Source organism: Pan paniscus, chromosome 12 (assembly GCF_029289425.2).
Source record: "Pan paniscus chromosome 12, NHGRI_mPanPan1-v2.0_pri, whole genome shotgun sequence".
In the NCBI taxonomy this organism is placed as follows: domain Eukaryota; kingdom Metazoa; phylum Chordata; class Mammalia; order Primates; family Hominidae; genus Pan; species Pan paniscus.
The window spans coordinates 95,291,209-95,313,563 of record NC_073261.2 but is presented as its reverse complement, the minus strand read 5'-3'; the positions used below and the strand labels follow the sequence as shown (position 1 = coordinate 95,313,563).

Below are 22,355 nucleotides of genomic sequence, written 5' to 3'. Positions count from 1 at the left end.
GGGAGTCTTACGTTCTACAATTCCTAGAGTCTTCCCTTCTGGCTGTTTTACTGATAACTGAATTTGGCTTTGAGAAGCCTTTTGCAAATTCTTTCAAACCCTGAATCACACAATAGCCTGGACTGTAATTTGTCTGGATTTTAAATCTTGGCTTCATAGAAAGAAGAAGCAATCATCTAACTTTGGCAGCAAATACTCTGGTTGTTTTATTTTTTTTACTTTGAAGTTCATTCGTCTCCCTGGAGAAATCAGCCTATTTCTTCTGTGTTCTTCTCACTCCAAATATATGTATAAAATATTTTATATGGACTTTAAGCCTTTCTAATAATTTATCCCAGGCTTCATATGAAAGCCTCACGCTACCCATTTGCAATTCTTCTAAGTGGTGTGCTCTCTCCTTCCAGAGTTTTGTTGCTTGATCAATTTAACATGAGTTCATCAGACAGCTCCCTGGGTAGGCTAGTTAATACTTAATATTTATATCCCAGGTTGAGGAAATGGGTGCAGTTCTTCCACATGGAATTGATATGCCAAGAAAGAGGTACTCAGTTATTCCTTTCTGACTAGCAAAATGGCAGGAATCTTCATTTTCACTGCCATGTATGTCTATACCCAAAGTAAGCAAAATAATAATAACGATTTTCAAAGCTGTATAAATTTCCCTACTGCTTTTTCAGATCACATAATCCACCTTGTGTAAAATATAGCCACAGTTAAGACCAGTGCTCAGTAATTCACACATCCCACCAAGGGAAAGAGAAACAAAGCCAGAGTTTAGAAAAGTTGCATCCCCTCTGAGTCCTACAGAATGGCTCTAAAACACTTACTTGACCAGGTCATCTGGTTCAGGAGGTACTGAAGTTGAACTGCATTAATCTCTGGATACTGAATAGAAAGCAGATTGGCAAGAAAAAATAACTGTTACTGAAGGCTCATTAGATGGCAGAGGGGTCATACGACTGGCCATGAAATTAAACTGGGATTTCCTAAGAACTTCACAGTGCTTTTTAACTGGCAGAGAACCCTGGCAGGGCATGACTTTCAAGAACAGTGATTCTCGAAGGTGCTATCCAGGTGCTGCTGAAGTTTAGCCAACAATTTGGTTTGAATTTCATTCTCAATAAAATGTCATCAGTCAAAACTCCAGATTTTAATCTTAGAGTTTATTAAAAGAAACTCTTTATATGAACATTTGATTTTAAAATATATCAATGAAATATAAGTATCAAACATCTGAATTTTTAAAACTGAGGCATATTCATAACATGCAATTTTTAGGTGTTTTATATAGATTGGGATTCTCTATGAGACTTCATTTGATAAAAGGATTGCAGCATCAAATGTTTGGAAACCACTGGTATGGAGGAAAACTAACAAACAATACATATAAGATTCTGATTTATCTTCTCCAGCTACATTAAACAAAATTCCAGATGGGCAAGGCAGGTAAATTGTGACTTTAAATCAGGAGTGTCACTAACATAGGGGGCTCATATTCTCTGTTTTAGTGACATTGCTCAAATATCAGACCCCAGATTTCCAGTATGTTTCTCGCCCTGTTCCTAAGTGTCTTGCAGGTTAGGAGAGTGTGGCCTCCAGAGCCCCGCACTCACACCATTAGCCCTTGCCAGACTCACGTCTGGGTCAGCCCAAAGGAAGAAGCCACAGAAACCAAGTGTGTGTCCCAGGCCCTCCCCCTTCTTATCAGTCCCACCTTCTCTCCGGGTGACCACTCATGGGCCCCTTCTCCCTGCACTCCCCTCCAATGACCCTCCCCAAGGCCCCCAGAGCTTGTCATTGTCATGCTCTTCACCCCCCACCCCCTGTCCCACTCCCAACTCTGACACTCTACTCTGCTATATCCCATTTTCTCAGGGATGAAAGATTAAAGTTGCTTTCCCTACAACTAATCAATGAGCGTCCAAGAACAGAGAATCATTTTACAGGAGCCTTCTAGACAATGGCTCCACTCATTTGTCTAAAAACTTGAGGACTTTAATAGAAAGTGGCAGTTTGGGGAATAGGTAGCCTTAAATCACAGTTTCTAAGCAGCCTCAAGCAGATGCAAACCTATACTTTATAAAATGAGAAGCTCCACTTCATCCCCTGCTCTTCCTCACCCCCCACCACACCTGTTCAACTAACCTTTTCAAAGAATTTGGTGAAGAATTCATTCTGCCTTTCATTTTGGTCTTCTATCTCCTATAGGAAGAGACACACAGAAAGACATAATTATTCACCTGTATAAACGGACTTTCGTGCACACCCTAATGTCTCATGGCTTCCAGGTGTCTGAAATCCATGAGCTTGACTTTGCGTCGTCTTTAATTTTACACCATAGCATTTACAAACAGCCCTTGCTTCTCCAATTTTTCCTGACTCTGGGGAAATCACAAACAGTGAAATGGACAAAAGAAACACCAGATAAAGAGAAGCAGAAGAATGTAGAGATGTAGCTCATACTGCCGGGGTTCTGGACCCTCAGTGACAAGGACCTGATCAGAAGGGTAGTTCTCTACTCTTTGTTGGTGCAAAAACAGCAAAGCCCAGGTACTGTTAGGATACAACGGGTAATGTTTGCCATAGAACAGGGTCTGTAAGGATCCGCATATCTCCTCCCCTGACTCCTTAACTTGAAGGGAGAAACCCAACACCCTGGCTTGGAAAGCAGTCCCAGCCATATGGAATTCCACCAGACTACTCACCTTTGAGAAGACGACACCAGAATTGCTGCCAATTTCACTGAGAACAAACAAACAAGAAAAAACTCAGAGTTTCCTCTTGGGAATGTTTTGGCCAATCTTCCCCCTCTCCTGGGAGCTCGTCTTCCATGTTCCTTCACTGAGGCACCACAAGGGCCCACCCAGCTCTGACACCTCACCTCCTGCTTCCCCTTGAACTGTACATTCCAGCCATGTGCACAGCACACTGCTTGTAATTCCCTGCACCCTCATCTAACTAGTCTTAAAAGATGAGCATGAGACTTAGTGGTCTGACGTGGCAGTGGGGCTTGCCTGAGATCAAATCAAACTACCTGTGGCCGAGACATAAAAAACAAACAAGCAAAACAAAACAAAAAACACAAAACCTGGCAGGTAAAACAATCATAGGCAAAATAATATGTTTGGTTGGGATATGTGCACATTAATTCAACTGGATACAGTAGTAGAATGGAAGCCTGCTAGTTCATGACAGCCTCCCTTCATTTGAACAACCCCTATGCATCTTATAATAGTCACCTCCTCCCTGAAGCCACTCCTGCTTCCCCGAGGACCATGGGAGTTGGCTCAAATTCTCCTCCTTGAGGCTCTTGTAACACCCTGTGCATATAAAATGCTTACACTGGATGCACTGGAAGATCAATAACTGCTCATATATCTGTGTTCTTTCCAGACCTTGAACTTCAGGAGGGCAGAAGCTATGTGTGTTTTACCTTTTTCTCTCTAATGTCTAGCATGGTGTTAGTTTGTGAGTGGAAGGAGGGTGGGAAGGAACGGGAGGGATGTTCTCCATGCAGAAAGTCACCCGGTCTCCTGCTCTCCCCATCTCCCTTTTGTCTCAGCAGCAGAGATCCTGGTTTCTGCCATTTCCAACCTTGCCCTCCTTGCCTGTCCTCGCCCAAGTGGTCCCCACCCTCTAGGAGAGACCTTGTGTCCTTACTAAAAGATGTGCTTCCTGGAGAAGACCCTGAGGACGAACTCTGACTTCTGGTGGGCCTCCAATATGCAGGGCACGATGAGGTACGTCCCTGGTTCCAGACACAGCTCCTGACTCACTTCTTTCTCCTTGAGAAACCTATCAGGCTGGCTCAGAGGAGTGTTTCTCTGGAAGAACTCAGGGGGCAGTCTCCTCTGGTCATCATGGTACTGTGGGTAGAGGACAGAAGAACAGCAAGGGAGGTGACGACCCAGGGCTGTGGCCAGGCCTGAGGCCCTCAAAGCTCTGAGCCAGGACTAAGGTGGCCCCTGCTCTGCCAAATCCAATAGGCCCCAGTGCAGGATGAAACAAGTGGGGAGGAAAGGAAAAACCAGAATATGTGTGTGGAGGGCTGCACCTTTGCTGGAACCTATCAGGGGCTACATAAACACGTGTCATTTGATTTGACTTACCTTAAAAACAACACCAGCACTAAATGATGTGAGGAATGTCCCTGTGCCTTCCATTTTACGGCTGAGGGCTCTGAGGCTTAGACGGGTTAGGTCATCTGCCCAGAGTCATCAGCTGGGTACAGTCCCAGCCCGATGGGAATTAAGGACAGCTGAGTTCCAATGCTCCTGTTCTTTACCCTTCCTGATGCTGCCTCCATGTATGTGATATGGCATGACTTATGGACACAGATACAGATGGACCACGACCACCTCCCCACCTACACCAAACAGCTACACACAGATAAGCTGGACATTCCGCATCATCTCAGGGAAAACACCCTTGTAAAGGACAAAGAGAACTGGGCAAGAGCTCAGAAGACCAAAATCAGGGCTCTGGTTCCGACATTTCTTGGGTATCTGCTTTGTTTTATCTGATTCATATTCTCTCTCTCTCTCTCTCTCTCTCTCTGCCTCCTTTGTTTCTCCATCTCTCCCTATTTTTCTCTCTTGCTTACTCTCCCCTTTGTTCTCACTCAGGGCTATAGAGGGAGAGGAGACCCACACCAGGATCCTCTCTCCAGTTTATACACAACTGCTAACAAAGACATCACCCACCCAAATAAACAGATATTTAGCAAATTCCTCAATGTTTGGGAAATAAAATACATATCCTGATGAGGTAGGCATTTTTTTTATAAGGCAATGAGAACTAGGGAATCATCCAATTGCCCTCTTTGCCATGGGCTACTAGGAATCTCAGAGCTAAATTGCATAATGAGCCACGGTAGCTGTCCTGGGTTTAGCTTTCCTGGTAGAAGCAACTGCCTACCTAGCTCTCATCCCTTTGTTATTTTTTAATGGCTTTGAAATCTTGTAGCTGATTTGCAGGTTTCCTCTGTTTACAGTTTTTTATTGTAGGTTGACCCAAATTCTATTTAGAAGTAGGCATGACATAAATAACTTTTTCTTTTTAAATTAATAGGCAAATTTGAGAGTGTTCAGTGTTCCTGTGAGAGAAACAACAAACAAAGACCCTGCGTAAAATGGTTTCTCTACAATAATCCTTTTACTTGATTCAATCCAACCTGAGAAAATTAAGCATTTTACTCCTGTTTTCTTTGGGAAATAAAATAATAGCTGCCTCCCTCAGAAGCTGGGATTCCTTGGGCCTTCCTACCTGACCCCTCCTGGCGGCCACAGCAGCTAAAGCACGGAGGTGTTCTTGTCCCTCTGCTCATGCTCCTGCCACATGTCCCCAAGCCTTTGTCCTTTCTCCCTAGGGAGGTGGGCTGCATGGTCTTTGATGTCCCATATGTTTTAAATCTATTTTATTTTGGGTTTCATAACCCAGTCATGATTGTAATTTATCATCTTTCCTATGCTGTGATGGCCTTCAATATTAGCCCTGGGTATTTGTGTAGGCATTTAATAAATTCTAAAATGTATTGGTTCTCTGCTAGGCTCTAAGACTCTCCCATAGATGCGTGAGGATCTCTTGGGGGTCTTTGGATAAAAAAGATTAACAGATGCGCTTTACTTTCATATACACACAGGCAGCGGGCAGACATTCTCATCATCTGGCATTATCATAGCTTCTTACGCAGTATAAGCCTGCTCCAGTCTAACTAAATCCTGTGGAGGCTTGGCCACATGTGATATCACCCCAAACTAGGGCCACCCAGTCAAGTGCAGAACTCACCTTGTTCATCTAAAAAACAAAAACAGAAACAGAAAAAAAAAGAGAGAGAGAGAGAGATCTCATTAGGCAGGGAATCTGGCTCTTTCATAAACCAAAACCCGAATAGAAGCTGATATACAAGGCTCTACCCAGAAGCCGTGTCCCCTCCCACAAGACCTGCTGTTCTATCAGTGACATTTTAATCTATCATTGGAAATTCTGGAAAAGAGGGAGGGAAAGAATGCTTGGCTTTTGGGGAGAGGAAAATGTAGCCAATACTGATCTTACTATGTGCCAGGCACAATAACAAGCACTACCACATAATCCTCTTTTATTCTACCCTTTGCCTAAATATCATTGTAGAAACTGATGGCCTAGTGCAAGAAGGTGACTTGTTCTAAATCACATGTTCCTAAAGGACAGAGCCTGGATTTGAAAACCCAGGTCTGTGAACAGAGACAGACGGTGAAGAAGACAGGAAACAGGAAGACATGGTAACTGTTGGTGACCCCCATGCTTGGTCCCATGCCCCTGTGGTTCAGAGGTCCACCTACCCTATAGAGGTAGAAGCCAATGGTGAGGAGAGGCTTCCGCTTGCGGCACCTGTGCCTGGGCTTCTGGAGCAGGGACACCAGCACGCTGCAGGGCCTCAGGGATCTCCTGCCCTCCTCGGGCCTCCAGACAGACAGCAGGAACTGCGGGTTCTTCCAAAATGTGTCTGGAGCAGAACACAGCAAGGTGAGAATGGGCCCCAGATCCCCATGCATCCTGCTTGCCGAACCACTAAGAGGTGAACAGTCTGAGGACGCCTCTGCCAGGATTGACACCCTGAGGCCCACTGGGACAGAGCAGGGGTCCCTTCAACCTTGGATTTACGCCCTCCCACCTTGCTCTTCCACCTGGAGGCCTTTTCCACCCTAAGGCCCATCGGGACAGGGTCGGGGTCCCTTCAATCTTGGCTCTTTGCCCTCCCACCTTGCTCTTCCACCTGGAGGTCTTCTCCAGACACACTGACTGGAGTTGTTCCCACCACTGTAGCCTTTGTCTTGCTCAGTGCCTGGCCCAGGTGTTATACCCCACAAGCATGTGCTACCTGAGTAAGCAATTGTATTAACTCCCTGGGGAGGTGATCATGATCCTAGGGGCCTTTGCATTTTAATAGACGCAAAACCTTACCTTAAGGTCAGCTTCAGACTTTGGGGGAAATACTGTGTCAAAAGGGGGACTCCAGAGCTAAGGCCATCCTGGCCTGCTGAGGTCACACCCCACAGGCCTTGCCTTCAAAAGGGATGGCTCACTATCTCCACAGTGGAGGAAGGGACAGGGTCACCAAACCTGTCCCATCTTGGGAGTCCAGACAGGTTTGTCTCCCATATCTAGTGCTCCTGGGAAGCCCTGGGTTTGTGTTTCTCCCAGGCTCCAGGTGAGAAGGCCCAGATACAATTTCTATTTCAATCCTGCCTAGTTAGGGGGTGGTTGCTTCAGTGTTTTCAGTGGTCTTGTCCTAAAACTAAAAAAGATTCTCCCTTGCCCCTGCTTTTATCATGCCTGTGTGCCTGTGACCCCCAGTGCTGACTGCGACAGGGCAACCCTCTGGGAAGATGCAGCCCCACAGGCTGGCAGCTTGACTGAGAGGACTCTGCCTTGGTGCACATTGGGTCCAAAGGTGCCCCATCTTCCCTGTGGTTATAGCCCAGGGCCCCAACACACAGTGAGGCAAGCAGAGCCTCCTCCCCACTCAGCCAATGCAGAATTTGTGCTGCACCCCACTGTGCAGTCATTCTGACACCCCCGCCCACAACCTCACCCCGAGAGCCCTGCTCCTGTGCACATGCTCACCCTGCAGCAACTGCCTCTGGCCACCAGCTGTGCTCCGCTTCTCCCATCTCCCCTCCCGCATGGTGTACGTCCACTTCTGGGCCGCCTCCTGGCTCAACAGGCCTGGGGTCAGTTTACAGATAACCAGGAGCACGAAATGTGTTTTAAAGTGCTGCAGCGTCATCCTGTGGAGAGAAGAAGGAAAAGCACAAACAGATGGACCAGATAACGCCTAGTCATCAGGACCCATGGGAGGGTGAAATGGAGCAGTGGGCATCCCAGCCCTCTCATGGACAAAGACACCAGCTCTTGTGCAGAGCTGAGCTGGCGATGGGCACATGAGCTGGGGCTGGCTAGATCCCTGTGAGGGTCCATCGTGGGGGGCTGGAGCTACTGAGAAGCCCCACCCTCTGGCTGGAAGCCGCCGGCCACATGGCTGACTGGGGGAGATGTTCCAGTTTCTGGAATCATGGTGATAGCAGCTGAATTAAGGCATAGCTAACTAGTCATTTGTTTTATCTATAAATCTTCAATAAGAATTACATATCAGTTCTTAATCATTAATTCATGAAGATCTTTGCCCCTACTTGCTAACTTGTGGCCTGCAACACTCTATTTAAGCTGTCTGATGCTCAGTTTACTTAACCATAAAGTGGAAAAAACAGGAATTTGCAGAGATTGAGTTCAGTGAAAGACCTTCCAAAGGAGAGGGCGGTGGCAGGCTGTACTGGATGGTTAATGGGAGCAGTCCTTGGAACGAGGGTTGACATTCACAGTAACAGTGGTGAGCAAAAGCAAAGGAGAACTGATGGGTCCATTTCAGACACCTAGAAGCAGCATCAGCTCAGGATGTCTTGGTGGCCTTTCAAAAAATGAGGTGAGCAGCTCCAGAGTGGGTGGCAGTGTTACTCTGCTCTGGAGGGCAATGGTCAGGGGCCTATCCTATGACAAGACTTTGCAGTCTCTTCCTACCTCATGGCCTTTTCAGGACAAAAAAGGCAAAACCTGTTTTGAATACACTGAGCAAGAGAGCAGAGAGGAAGCCAGAGAGGAGGAAACAGCCTGGCTGAGCCCTCGCTGAGCTCCACCCTAGTGGCCTCTACTCTCAACACAAAGACAGTGACCGTTTATTTACAGGCACTGTTTGTCCTGCTAGACCGTGAGCTCCTAAAGGGATGGTGCCTTATTGATCTCTGTACATGAAGTTCCTGGCACCCACGAGGCATCCAATAAATGTCTGCTGGATGGGTTTTCAAATGTAGGCCAGGACATTTGTCCAAGTCCCCAAGTCCAATACCAGAATTCTCCGTCATTGTCTTTCCTCAGAAGCAGAATCTTCTCCTTGGGGCTCAGCAGCTCCCATTTACTTGAACTGAAAATAGAAAAGGGAATGAAAAGCTTGTGGGGAGCATGCTAGAAATTCTTTAGTAAAGGCTCTATAGTGTCATTATTTATTATTATTTTCATACTACTTCAGACAACTAAATTTCCCATTCCATATTATACAGTAGCATGAACATTAATTGATAGCTTACTATGAGCCAAGCACTGGGCTAGATTCTTGACATACATTATTTCATTCAAGGCTAACAACAACTTTGTTGTTCTCATGTTAGAGATTAGGAAATTGAAGTTAAGGGAGATTAGGTCATTTGCTTGAAGTCAAATATCTATTAAACGTCAGAGCTAACATTTGAACTTGCATATTTTCAAAGCTCATCATTTGAACTTCTACTTCTGGCCATGAAGGAGTAAGACTGTCCTGACAGCCTCCTACCATCAAGAAATAAAAATGGGACAAAATATGAGAAACTGTTTTCAGAAATTGGACAGCAGGCAACAGGGGTCTGTGATCCCAGGAGGCTGGAAACAAATGAGGTGGGCCCCAACATCACCTAGGCTTTCTTCCTGAAGGTAATTTCCTGGCCAGCGCTACAGGGAGAGGGACTCAAAAAAAGAACATAACAGTCTGGCTGAGTGGAGGAGACAGAATCTGGAGTTTGGGGAGATCCAGACAGCCAGAATTTGCTGGGCAAAGTATCTGAAAGGAGGGGGCTACATGAAAAAAAGGAGTTCCAGGAAACTTCATAGGGGTTCCCTTGCGTCTTTGGCTGAGCTTTAATCTGTGCTTTCTTAAAGTGAAACTCCCCAAGACTGGACCGTAAGCAAGACACAGTGCTGGGAATCTCAGGCATTCCTACCGGACAGAGTTAAAAGACTTTATTTATTTATTCACTTATTTTTGAGACAGACTCTCACTCTGCCACGTATGCTGGAGTGCAGTGGTGCGATCTCAGCTCACTGCAACCTCCGCCTCCCGGGTTCAAGCAATTCTCCTGCCTCAGCCTCCCAAACAGCTGGGATTACAGGCACATGCCACCACACCTGGCTAATTTTTGCAGTATTAGTAGAGACGTGGTTTCACCATGTTGGCCGGGCTGGTCTTGAACTCCTGACCTTAAAAGATCTGCCTTCCTCGACCTCCCAAAGTGCTGGGATTACAGGTGTGAGCCACTGTGCCCAGCCAAAAGACTTTTTTGAATACATGGAATCTTTACTAGAGATCCCAGAGGGTCTACAATTTAGTAGTGGAGTCAAATTATCCCTGAACTAAAGGTTTGTCTTGACCTTCCCTAAAAGTGCTTAAAAACTTCAAAGTATCAAAACAATCCCTAAGTAATGTAACTACCTACTTAAAAAAAAGTCCAATATTCTTTAAAGAAATACAATAAAATTCAGTACTCTGAAACTAAAATTTACAATGTCCAGCATGCAATAAAAAGTTATTAGCCATATGAAGAAGCAGGAAATATGATCCGTGACCTGGAATAAAGAAACAGTCCGTAGAAACCACCGTAGAAATGAGAGAGATGATAGAATTAGCAGATAAGGACATTAAAACAGCTATTATAAAAGTGCCTCATATTCTCAAGGATGTAAAGAGAAACACGGACATAAAAAGGGGAGAAATGGAAGATAATCTCAAGTGAAATTTCTAGAATTGAAAACATAATATTTAAAATGAAAAATATACTGGATGGGATTAACAGCAGATTAAACACTACAAAATAAAAGCTCATCATTTTAATATTCACTATACCTCTGGATCCAAGAACTTAAGAAGGTTGCCTAAACTAAGATCACACAGCTAGAAAGTAACAACACTGTAATTGTACCCATCATCTATCTCTAATGTTAGTGCTTGTTCCTCTATGAAAGAAACCGCCACCAGCAACAATATGATGCTAGACTTCTGTAGCACGTTAAAATTTATGTATTTCTTTGGATGACATCTTGCCACATAGATTCAGTTCCTCTAACAACACTGTTTACTAATGTGTAACAAATATAATGCAGCACATTCTATCAGGAGGAATATTCAACTTGTGTTTCTAAGCCTTCATTTTATCAATATAAAAATGATTAAGTGATAATGTGTATATGGACACGTTTGTAGACTCTGAAGACCTGTAAAGGATTAAGTATTATACACCTTCATAATGACAGAATGAAGGACTTTAGGACTTGACCTCCCTTTCTGCCTGTGCCCTACAGCCAGTGTCTAGCCTGCAAAACCCGCATTTCTTTAGGGCTGCCATTAGGCAGAAACAACCTAAATGTAGGCACCTAATCAGAATGCCCAGAGGCTACTATATGTAATCAGAGTGTAGAGTCCAATCCAAATCTGTCTACCTTTGACTCAGCAAACCCAGGTGTGCTGAACTATGCCAGGGAAAGACACTGAACCCAGGCACCAAAGACCTTGGTTGAGTCATGCTGTATGACCTTAGGCAATTCAATTAATCCAAGTTTCTCTATTAGGGGTAAAATGGGGATAAAACTATCTACTTTGTAATAGCGTTGTTTGGGGGATTAAATGAGATCATAAAAATTCAAAAGGTTTAGCACAGTGCTGGCAAGCCCTCAAACAAACATCAGCTTTAATTATTATAATGAAAGAGAAAGCAGTCTCTATACCATAAAGCATCTTATAAATGTGAGGGATTGAGCTTCCCAGTCTAAAGGCTTCCTGATCCAGCCTAAGACCAAAGAAAGCACACATTTGAATCTGTGTGCAAATGGCAGCCTCCTTTGCCTAACCTACCCGTTCTCACCCCTCCAAGATGTCCCCAAAGTTCACCTGTCACTCCAGTCTCCTTTCCATTCCACCTTTCCCCAGGGGTTCCGTAGCTTGACGAGATATTCAGGTCTATGTTTGCAGGTCACCTGCATAAAATGAGAGGCAGTTTAGGTGACTGGGCTGAGTGCAAGCATTCCAGAGATCTGAGTGAGACTCGGGCCTGGAGCTGAGCACTTGCAGTGGAAAATCACAGCCCCAGAGAGAGCTGGTAGAGGAGAAAGTGGCTCTGCTTCTTGTACTTACAAGCTGTGAGACCTAGGGCAAATCACCTAACCTCTCTGTGTCTCCATTTCCCGATCTGTGAAATAAGGTCAATAGTCATACCTATGATAGTGGGTTGAATGGTGATCTTCCCTCCCCAAGAGGATACGTACACTCAGAACCTGTGAACATGACCCTATTTGGAAAAAGGATCTTTGCAAATGTAATTAAAGTAAGGACCTGGGTTTGAGATAATTATGGATCAGGGTGGGCCCTAAATCCAAAGACAAGTGTCAGAAGAGAAAGGGAGAGGACACAGAGAAGGCCACGTGAAGATGGAGGCAGAGAATGGAGTTATGTAGACCAAGCCAAGGAACACCTGGAGCCACTGGAAGGTGGAGGAGGCAAGAAGGGATTGGATTCTTCCCCAGAGCCTTCAGAGGGAGCATGCCCCTGCTCACACCTTGATTTCAGACTTCAGGCCTTCGGAACTGAGAAAATTAATTTCTGTTGTTTTCAAGCTCCCCTGCCCCCAACATTTTATGGTAATTTTTTTGTGGCAACCCTAGGAAACCAGTAGGCCTTGTGAAAGGAAAATAAATCTTGGGACCCCAAAATCACGAATCTAAAGGGAAAAGTCAAGTTGGGAACTGCTTAGGGCAAACCTGCCTCTCATTCTATTCAAAGCCACCCCTCTGCTCACTGAGATAGATGCATATCTGGTTGCCTCCTTTGGAAAGACTAACAGAAACTTGAAAGAATGCAACCATTTGTCTCTTATCTACCTGTGACCTGGAAGCCCCCTCCCTGCTTCGAGTTGTCCTGCCTTTCCAGACGGAATCAAATGTTCATCTTACATATGTTGATTGATGTCTCATGTCTCCCTAAAAGGTATAAAACCAAGCTGTTCTCTGACCACCTTGGGCACATGTAGTCAGGACCTCCTGAGACTGTGTTACAGGTGCACATCCTCAACATTGGCAAAATAAACTTTCTAAATTAACTGAGACCTGTCTCAGATATTTGGGGTTCACAACCTACTCAGAGTAGTGCTGTGAGGATGAAATGAGTCCACGTTTGTAAGGCAGTTAAACAGCATTTAGCACACAGTAAGTGCTATATAAATTTTGTTAATAAATATGGAAATAAATTAAAAGCTCTGGGCACACAGACCAACATAGTTGTTGGAGATCTAGAAGGAAGAAGTTAAGTGTGAATTGAGTCCAAGAAATTTGAAACAGAGTTAAAGGAAACTGGAGTACTTGGGAGGAGTTGGGCCCTCTAGAGAATATCAGAGGTTCTTTAACTTAAACCTGCTGACTTCTTATCTCCATGCTTTGCTTACACTGCTCCCTCCACCAGAATGCCCTTCTCGCCCCGTGCAAATCTATCCATTACAAGGACCAACCCAACAGCACCTCCTCTGTAAGAGACTCTTCTGACTTCTCCCCAACCCAAATCGATGGAGGTCTTTTCTCTTATCCATGAATTCCTAAAGTCTTTCATCTACACTCTCTTCTCTCAGTTTCAACTTTGCTTCCTCCTCATTTTCAGATATGGTTTGTGACCATACCTGACTGTAAGCCCTTTGTAGGCAGGTCCTGCCTGGTGTGTCTTCCTCTCAATGCCTAGTAGAGCTCAAAAGATGGATAGCAATGGAGACTGTCATAAAGAAGCGTGTCAGAGAGGAGTAGAAATTTGGGAGGGAAGAACCAGATGAAATGGTTGTTCTTGGCAGCCCAGTGAAGCAAAGTTCAAGGAAGGGTTGTGAGGTACAGCAGGGTGGGAGGATGGTTGGCTGAGGGCTGCCCCAGGGGATGAGGTTGGGATGATGCATTGGCGGTGGCAAAGCCTGGACCCACCACTTCACCGCAGGAAATAGATGCCGAGGCACAGGGACCCACCAAAGGCTTTACCCACTCTCCAGATGGTACAGAAACTAAATCCACCAAGATAAGCTAGGGTCCAGAGAGGGAAGGGCAAGGCTGAGAGGGAAACCGAGGGGCCAACCTCAACCCACCTTCCTGATTCCTGTGAGAGTATAGGCATGGCCTTCCACCAGCCCATTCTCCAGAATCTTCTCCTGCAGAGACAAGAGAGGTCCTGATCAGTCTTCTGTTATGTACAGCTTATTCTTTGAGTCGTGGGAAGGCTGCTTGGTTGGAGCAGGGGTTTATGGAGAGAAGTGTGGGAGATAATCACGGTATGGTACATTGCAGTTTTCAAAGCTCTTTGGTATCCATAGTCTCATTCCACCCTCTTATTAAGTGAGCCATTCTGCAGTGATCATGTCATACCCTCCATTTTACAGAGGACAAACTCTATTTAGAGTTGAGTCAATGTGTGAGGTGACACATTTGGCCATTAGTGAAGGCAGGGCTGAACTGAGGGCTTCCTACTCCTGTTCCATTGTTTCAATTGTTATCAAATAGGAAGTGGAAAGTGCCTTGCATGTAGCTGGCACTTAATAATTGTTAGCTTCCTTCTCTGCACATCATCTTCTTTTTCCTACTGCCTTGCCTGTCCTGAGGCGCCAACACTGCTGCTCTGGTTTTTTTGTTTTTGCTTTTTAAAACGGAATCTCTCTCTTGTTGCCCAGGCTGGAGTGCAAGGGTGAGATCTCGGGTTACTGCAACCTCCACCTCCCGGGTTTTAGTGATTCTCCTGCCTCACCCTCCCAAATAGCTGGGATTACAGGTGACCATCACCATGCCCGGCTAATTTTTGTATTTTTCAGTAGAGACGGGGTTTCACCATATTGGCCAGGCTGATCTCGAACTCCTGACCCCAGGTGATCCGCCCACCTCGGCCTCCCAAAGTGCTGGGATTACAGGTGTGAGCCACCGCACCTGGCCTTGCTGCTCTGGTTTGAACACCAGGACCTCAGCAGTAGGAGCTGGGTGGAGGTCCTGAGCCCACACCCAGGTGAGGGTAGTGGTGGTGGATGGAGGGCATGGGTGCAGGAGAAGAGGACATTCTGCCAGTGGCAGCCCAGTCTCACCCCTGAGTGGGTCTGGCAGCCAATGAGGGTTCTGTTGTAGGTGGCTTTGATGAGGATGTCCCAGAGGTTGCCATGGGCTTCTGCCAGGTTGATGGTCATTGTCACCCCTCCAGTGAAGTCTACAAGAGCTTCAGACACCTGTCCTGACTGCAAGTCTTCATAGGAACCAGAGAGCCTGGCCAGGGAAGAAATAAACATGAGAGGAAAAAAGTATCATGAGTATTTATAATTTTATGTGGCCTCGGCATCCACTTTTAAATAGGAGTTTAGTTTTCTCATACCAAAAGCAGAGCTCAGGCAACCCTGACATAGTTTCCAATACCATACCCATCCTGAATGGCTCCAGCTGGTGGTCATAGATAAAACTTAGAGGCATCTCTCCTGCCTAGAAGACTGGGAACCCCTCTTTCCCACCACTTCCTTTAAATGGACCATTCAGACATTTGCCTGAGAACTTAGTGACTGCCTGTCACTCACAGCGAGATCTCAACTAGTGCCTGCTTGCTTTGAACCCATCAGTTAAAGCTGCTTGCGGGAAACCTGTTGGGAGTACACCCTGGACTCAAGAAAAGGCATGTGTCCACCACAAGTCCATTTTCTCTCTTTCTGCCTGGGCCCCCTGACCTCCACATGCATGTGTGCATGTGTGTGTGTGCATGTGTGCGCGTGTGCATGTGTGTATGCGTGTATGTGTGGACGTGTGTGTGTGTGTATGTGTGTGCGTGCATGTATGTGCATGTGTGCGTGCATATGTGTGTGTGCATGTGTCTGTGTTTGCGTGTGTGTGTGCATGTGTATGTGCATGCGTGTGTGTGTGCACTCCATACATGCCAAGTACCCTCTAGGGTCTGTAGGTATGAAAAACTCTTAAACTTTCATATTGCAGTTGTGTCGTTGAAGCTGTGCCCACAATCTGACCCCTGATGATCAGGCCGCCCCACAGGGACCCAAGCAGGTGGATCCCCTGCTGCTACTCCTTCATCCAGACCTCTTAGCTGCTGGGGACAGCAGTGATCAGCTACGTTGAGAGGGTTTCATTCAAAACAAAAGGAAGAGGCATTTAAACTGTAGATTAGATGGGCCAAATGAGAAGCGAAGCCTTTGCTTAGGTTTTCTTTGGGTGTATCTTGCTACTCCTTCCTTCCATCCCAGGAGCAAAGGAGAGAATATACACTCAGAGCTCCTATCCCCCTTAATTCTATCCATTAGGGAGAGGCAAAACTCTTGAATGCAGGTTTAGATGAGGCGACCCCTACATAAAAGACTGAATACGTTGTCACTTCTATGTTGGCCAAGACATGCCTCAGGATCTCATTTCATAAACTTTACCTGACTCCATTCCCCTTCCTCAACATTGAGAGAGAGAAAAAGAAGCAATGGGAAGGGGGATATTTCTGCCGGTTTCTTACTTGGCATAGGCCTTTTCCAGAAGTGCTCCCCAGAACAAGTTCTTATAGGTGGAGGAGACAAAGACCAGCTGGCCAGCCTCATTCACAGGCAGACGGTCATCGATCACCACAGGAACCCAGTTCCCATAGTGCCAGAACTGGAGGGAGAGAGTGGCCCCGGGTGAATGAGGACTGCTGCAGATGGTGATCAGCCCAGAAGGTGAAGACATGGTCCTCCAGGAACCCTTTTTCCTATGACTCCCTCTGGGCTGAGGACCCGGGAAGACACTCACCCAGAACCGGAAGATGCCAGCATACTTCTCAGTGAAACTCTGATTCAGGGGAACAACCCGGCTCAGGATGTCCTGGTGCAAGGCCAGAGCTTGCAAAGCAGCCAAGAACCAGCAGTCTCCTAAGTCAGACAGCACACAGCATCTGCATGAATCTACTGCGGACTTTATGCCTGCAGAAAATGCCCGGTCCCAATGGCCACCCTCTCTGGGCTTGTAGCCTAGTTTAGGAGAAGGGAATTATATACTGTGAAGGCGGATGATGAGTGAGCAGAGGTGGGGCTGGGAGCATTGGCTGAAATCCAACTTGACCCCAAAACCAGAGCCATGTTCCTGGACCAGATTTTAGATCTGGACCAGGAATTTTAGATTCCTGAATGCCCTATCCTCAGGAATTGGGACCTCAACGCCACTCACTTTTTCCAAATCTTGCCTCTGAAACTGATTTATGTTCTTCTGGGAAAGCCTCAACCCTTCAGGACTCCATTTCCCTGTCTGTGAAATGGGTATCACTGGACTTGGCTGGGCCTTCCCTGATGACCAATTTACTATTTTAAAAAGGTAGAGTTGAGGATAGATCTGCTTTGATCCTATTCTGGGGAGGCTAATGACTGCTGTCTCAAGAAGGACCCATTGTGGGAACTAAAATAGAGTGAGCACATTTTCCAAACTTAAAATTTAGACCTGTAAACTGGTAATGAGGACTATGTGAGGACTTAGGCAGGGTATGGCATTCCCACGCATCCCCAGAGGACCAGTTTTTATAAACTTCACGGCAAAGAACAGAGCATGTCCAGGTAGCGTTCAGGGTTTGCCAGTGAATAGCCATTTTGGGCCTCTCTCCAGTGGGGATCTCTGGCTTCTCTTCTTTATCATCCACTCTGTCTTGACCAGGCCTGGTCAGCAGGCAGCCTAGTGTCTGTCTCCAGGGGCTGTGCAAACTTACCTACTATCCCCTGGCACAGATCCAGCCTTTTGGCCTTGGCAAAATAAAACTGGGGATTGCTGTGCAGCTCCTGGGGAAGACAAACAGAATTGTCATTCTGACCTAGAACAAAAAAGCTCCTGGAGCTACAGTGACCACGTTTTCCCATACCCCAAAACTGGACTTATGGGGACAAAGATACAGAATATAGGTGTAATCAGTGCTATCCCAGAAGATCTGGGATACAGAATTCTGTCCTTTGTATTTCTCATTCCTTCTTATAGCTCGTGTAAGTCAGAGCCCTGGAGAACTCTGTGTAGATATTGAGAAATAGCACTTATACCAAAAATGCCTTTTCTTAGAGTTTCTATTAAAAATGGAAACACTTTTATAGGAGGTATTTTCAGTTTTCCTAGATATCTTCTCTTTCTCTTTTTTCTCCCCTATTCCTCCTTCTTATTCCTGACCCCTAATATGATGTTCTCTTTGGCTTTTCCTGATGCGATGCAGCCTGTGATGGGGTGGTAGGGGGGTGGTCTCTGCTCCGTGGCAAGATTTATATTCTCAGTCTTTGTGCGGACACAGTTTCCCCAAGTCAGATGTAGAACAGAGTCTCTATGTCAGCAGTTCCCAGGATTTTCTGAGAGAAGTAGGATCTTGGCTGCCATGTAGTTTAGGAGGCTCACTGCAGAATTTTACACACAGTAGGGACTTCATAAGTCTGGGGCTGCAGGTATCGATGGTGATGGGTGAGTAGGGAAGAGAAAAGGAAAGTCTGTGGCACAGGCTTACACTTTACCCTGTTCACTAGCGTGTTCCTGAAATCTTGTAGGTAAATCAAGTTTCAGGGAGATGGATTACATTTGAACACATTAAGAAGTTGCTTTTTAAAGGAATTGATGCATTTTATAGAGTGAAGAATACTTTTGTAAAGTGATTAATAGCTTCTTAATTTACATGTTTCATGAACCTGTTTTGGGGGTAGGAGGTTGGAGAGATGTTAAAATTTATCTCTCTGGCAGATGGTATTGGCTGTGACTCAGGAAGCCTTGCCATCTCAGATGAAGCTAAACAGTACCTTGATATATTTTTGGCTATAGTTGTTCTGCATATTTCTGGGCAGGACTGAGGGAGGGCTACATCTTAGATCATTCTCAAAATCACCCCTGGTTTTCTCCATCTGGAAAGTGAGAATGTGGGAACATACCCATCCCTTCTCATGGAGATCAATGACAGTAAGACCTGGTGTGATACTGTGAAATATATATTTGGTCTTCATTTGCTCAGTTTTCTGACATTCAGCTCCTAAAACCTTGGGAACCTCTAGAGTGATAAGAGTGTCCTTCGTATGCTAATGATTGACTGGTGACTGGTGGTCCCTAGGTAGCTTCAGGATAGGGTCTGGTCATTGAAAAGACCAAGGCAGGATTAGAAGGTTGGGACTTTCAGCCCCACCCCCTGATCACTGGGGAGGGGAGGGAAACTGAAGGTTAAATTGATCACCAAAGGCCAATGATGTAATCAATCATGCCTAGGTAATAAAGCCTCTATAAAAACTCAAAAGGACAGGGTGTAAGGAGCTCTGGATATCTGAACACTCGGAGGTCCCTGGAGGGTGCCACAACCAGGGAGGGCATGAGAGCTCCGCACCCCTTCCCCATGCCTTGCCCTATGCATCTCTTCCACCTGGCTGTCATCTGCATCCTTTGTCATACCCTTTATAATAAATCATTAAATGTAAGCGAAGCATTTCCCTGAGTCCTGTGAGCCTCTCCAGCAAATTAATCAAACCCAAGGAGGGGATCATGGGAATCACGGTCCTGATTTATGGCTGGTCGTGAGTACAGGTCACAACCTGGGACTTGTGATTGGCATCTGAAGTAGGGGCAGTTTTGTGGGATGAACACTCAACCTGTGAGATCTGACACCGTCTCTAGGTAGACAGTGTCGGAATTAAATATCATTACAGAATACCCAGATGGTGGCCACCAGAGAATTGCTTGGCATGTGGGGAAAACCTCCTACACATCTGGTGTTAGAAGAGTGTGTTGTGTTGAGTGGAGAGGAGAGAGTAGGAAAAAGCCTGTTTTTTTCTCCCATATATCTTAGGCCCTAAACCCTGGGGAAGGAGGGTCTGGGCTGACACATTTTGCCTCACCGGGGGCCTCTTCCACTGCAGGCGGGGTGGCAGCTTCTGCAGCAGGGAGCCACTGCCGATGGAGCTCAGGGTGGCCGGGAAGCTGGTGTCTTCAAAGAGGCAGCCATTCCTCAGGCACTCTGCCAGCAGGGCCTCAAAGTCCTGTTGGGGTTGCTGTGGAGACGCCCTCCTAGAGTACCTTGGCGCCAGCTTCCATCTGCATCGGAAAGGTGGCCACAGAGACATGGCAGGTGGTGGGTACAGTCCAGTGAGTCTTCCTGAGGAGTCTCTGCTGCTCCTGAAATGGAGAGAGGACGGTCAGTTTCCTCACTTCCTCCTTGTGCTTTGCCATTGCCACAGAGACGAGGGGAAGGACGGAGAGAATGGGAGTGGAGAAGTCAGCTGGTGAGAAAGAGACAGAAGCAGGTGGTTCGATTTTGTCCCAGAGAGTGTGGGTCCTTGAGCACTCACTCAAGTGCTTGAGGACCTGGTGGGAGATCAGGGATCTTGTGGCAAAAGCCTACAGAAGGGAAAGTTCTCTCAAGCCTCAGGGCTGAGTCCTGGGCCTCTGACTGCACCAATGTCACGGGGGTCCCTTCTGCTTAGTGGGGAGGCAGGAGAAGAGAAGCAGGAAGCTGGAGCTCAGTCCCCTGGGCCGGAGGGTCCTGTGCCTGCCAAGGTGGTGGGGAGTAGTGGCTGCCTGCTCAGGCCTCCACCAGGCCTGCCAACTTCTGCCTCCCAGCTACAGACATACAGCATTCCTCCTGCTTCAATGTCCTCCTTATTCTTCCCTGCAAAACCTCCTCCTACATTATCTTTATTTTTTTTTTAATTTTTATTTTTTTGAGACAGAGTCTCATTCTGTTGCCCAGGCTGGAGTGCAGTGGCGCGATCTCGGCTCAATGCAACCCCTGCCTCCCAGGTTCAAGCAATTCTCCTGCCTCAGTCTCCCGAGTAGCTGGGATTAGCAAGGCCGCAGGGGGTGCTGGGGGCCAGCAGCTCCCACGTGGAGGCCTCCCAAGGATGTCTCTCCCATCCCAGGAGCCCCCAGCTGCACTCCGGGTCAAGGGTAAAACCCCAGGCTCCAGCACAGGGTGCGTGGGTCTGTCACAGAAGGCCTCCACGGGCGGTCACAGGCTCTGGCAGGGCTGCAGGTTGGCGTGGGCGAGCCGGCAGTGCATCAGATACAGATGCCCGCCACCACACCCAGCTAATTTTTGTATTTTTAGCAGAGATGGGGTTTCGCCATGTTGGCCAGGCTGGTCTCGAACTCCTGACCTCAAGTGATCTACCCGCCTTGGCCTCCCAAAGTGTTGGGAGATTAGAGGCGTGAGCCACCATGCCCAGCCTACATTCTCTTTACAAAGAAATCCTTCCTTGAAGACTTTCTTGCTAATGTAAAAGGGGGACAAAAAAATCACACACACACATATTGTGGCAAATACCAACAGTTGCCAGTACGTGCCCATTCTCCCCTTTTCCTTGTTAACAGAATCCGTTTTGATAACCCAGCTACAAAACTTGATTTCCTGGAGCTTCTTGTAGGACAGGTTGGCTACACAATATAGTTTTTCATTTTACAGTTGCAAAACCACTAATCTTATTAGCCTCCCCATTTTTCAGGTGTTACAACTGAAACCTGTCCATTCATTCACCAAAAATTTTACTGGGAACTTATCATTTGTCAGGCTTGAGGTAGGCACTGCTCACCAAAGGCAGTCTCTGCCCTCATGGCTCTTACAGTTTAGAGGGTGGGAGAGCGGGAAGGGTTAAATGATCTTCCTGGTGCTATACAGGGAGATTTTATAAGGGCTGTATCCAGAACCCAGAGCCCTGACTCCCATAACAATGTTCAGCTCTCAGTGCTACAAACTGCCTATTACATCCCGCACAGTGTTTGGGACAGAATGTACATGCCCTAAAAGTAACTCGCAAATGTGCTTATATTGAGTGTGACTTCTCCCTCATGGCTGTAGGAGTGACCTGGGGTCCTCTCCATTTGTCAAGGTCCTGCCCATCCCCCAAAGTCTAACTTGAGTCCTTTCCCCAGGAAGCCCTCCTTGAGTGCCTGGCATTCGCTGAGATCCCCTCATTCTGTCTATGGACCCATTGTCTGCCCCATTGGGCACCTACTATCTTGGTGCTTCTCAAATTATCACTAGTGAAGAGCCTATGTTCTTTTATTTCCGATTTGTCATAGAAATTTAATGAAAATGAATAAATACAAACATAAAATTTTAAAAGATAAATAAAGTCAAGTCCCCCTTTAAGATTTTTTCAGGTCAGGTGCAAGGGCTCACATCTGTAATCCCAGCACTTTGGGAAGCCAAGGTGGGCAAATCACTTGAGCCCAGAAGTTCAATACCAGCTGGGTCAACATGGCAAAACTTCGTCTACATAAAAATACAAAAATTAGCTAGGCATGGTGATGTATGACTGTAATCTTAGCTACTTGGGAGGCTGAGACAGGAGGATCACTTGAGCCGGGAGGTAGAGGTTGCAGTGAACAGAGATGGCGGCACTGCACTCCAGCCTGGGAAGCAGAGCAAGACTCTGTCTCAAAAAAAAAGTTAGATTCAACAAAAATTAAATTAAATTTAAATTATTTGATCAATTGCTATAAAAGTTTCTAAACACTTGCTCTCAGTTTTGTAGGTAGCTCATCAAGCACTGCCAGTGACCAGTTGG

The 22,355-nt window shown here is 46.3% G+C and overlaps 1 protein-coding gene across 2 annotated transcripts in view; it reads right to left on the bottom strand.

The window, feature by feature from the left end:
* CAPN14 (calpain 14) overlaps positions 1-21,017 on the bottom strand; it is a 35,779-nt gene extending 14,762 nt beyond the window's left edge. Inside the window, exons 1-15 of one of the 2 annotated variants that reach the window (XM_055108094.2) lie at positions 19,689-21,017; positions 17,552-17,621; positions 16,609-16,727; positions 16,337-16,473; positions 14,928-15,102; positions 13,947-14,009; positions 11,726-11,811; positions 8,882-8,956; positions 7,606-7,769; positions 6,321-6,484; positions 5,788-5,796; positions 3,661-3,866; positions 2,706-2,742; positions 2,146-2,202; positions 828-885 (exon numbers count right to left, since the gene is read on the bottom strand). In XM_055108094.2, coding sequence (XP_054964069.1) covers positions 828-885; positions 2,146-2,202; positions 2,706-2,742; positions 3,661-3,866; positions 5,788-5,796; positions 6,321-6,484; positions 7,606-7,769; positions 8,882-8,956; positions 11,726-11,811; positions 13,947-14,009; positions 14,928-15,102; positions 16,337-16,473; positions 16,609-16,727; positions 17,552-17,621; positions 19,689-19,913 — 1,645 coding nt within the window. In that variant the 5' untranslated portion in view covers positions 19,914-21,017. Of the gene's footprint in view, positions 1-827; positions 886-2,145; positions 2,203-2,705; positions 2,743-3,660; positions 3,867-5,787; positions 5,797-6,320; positions 6,485-7,605; positions 7,770-8,881; positions 8,957-11,725; positions 11,812-13,946; positions 14,010-14,927; positions 15,103-16,336; positions 16,474-16,608; positions 16,731-17,551; positions 17,622-19,688 lie in introns of those variants that run through there. The other variant, XM_055108095.2, reaches the window with a different exon arrangement.
* Positions 21,018-22,355: the final 1,338 nt, after the last annotated feature.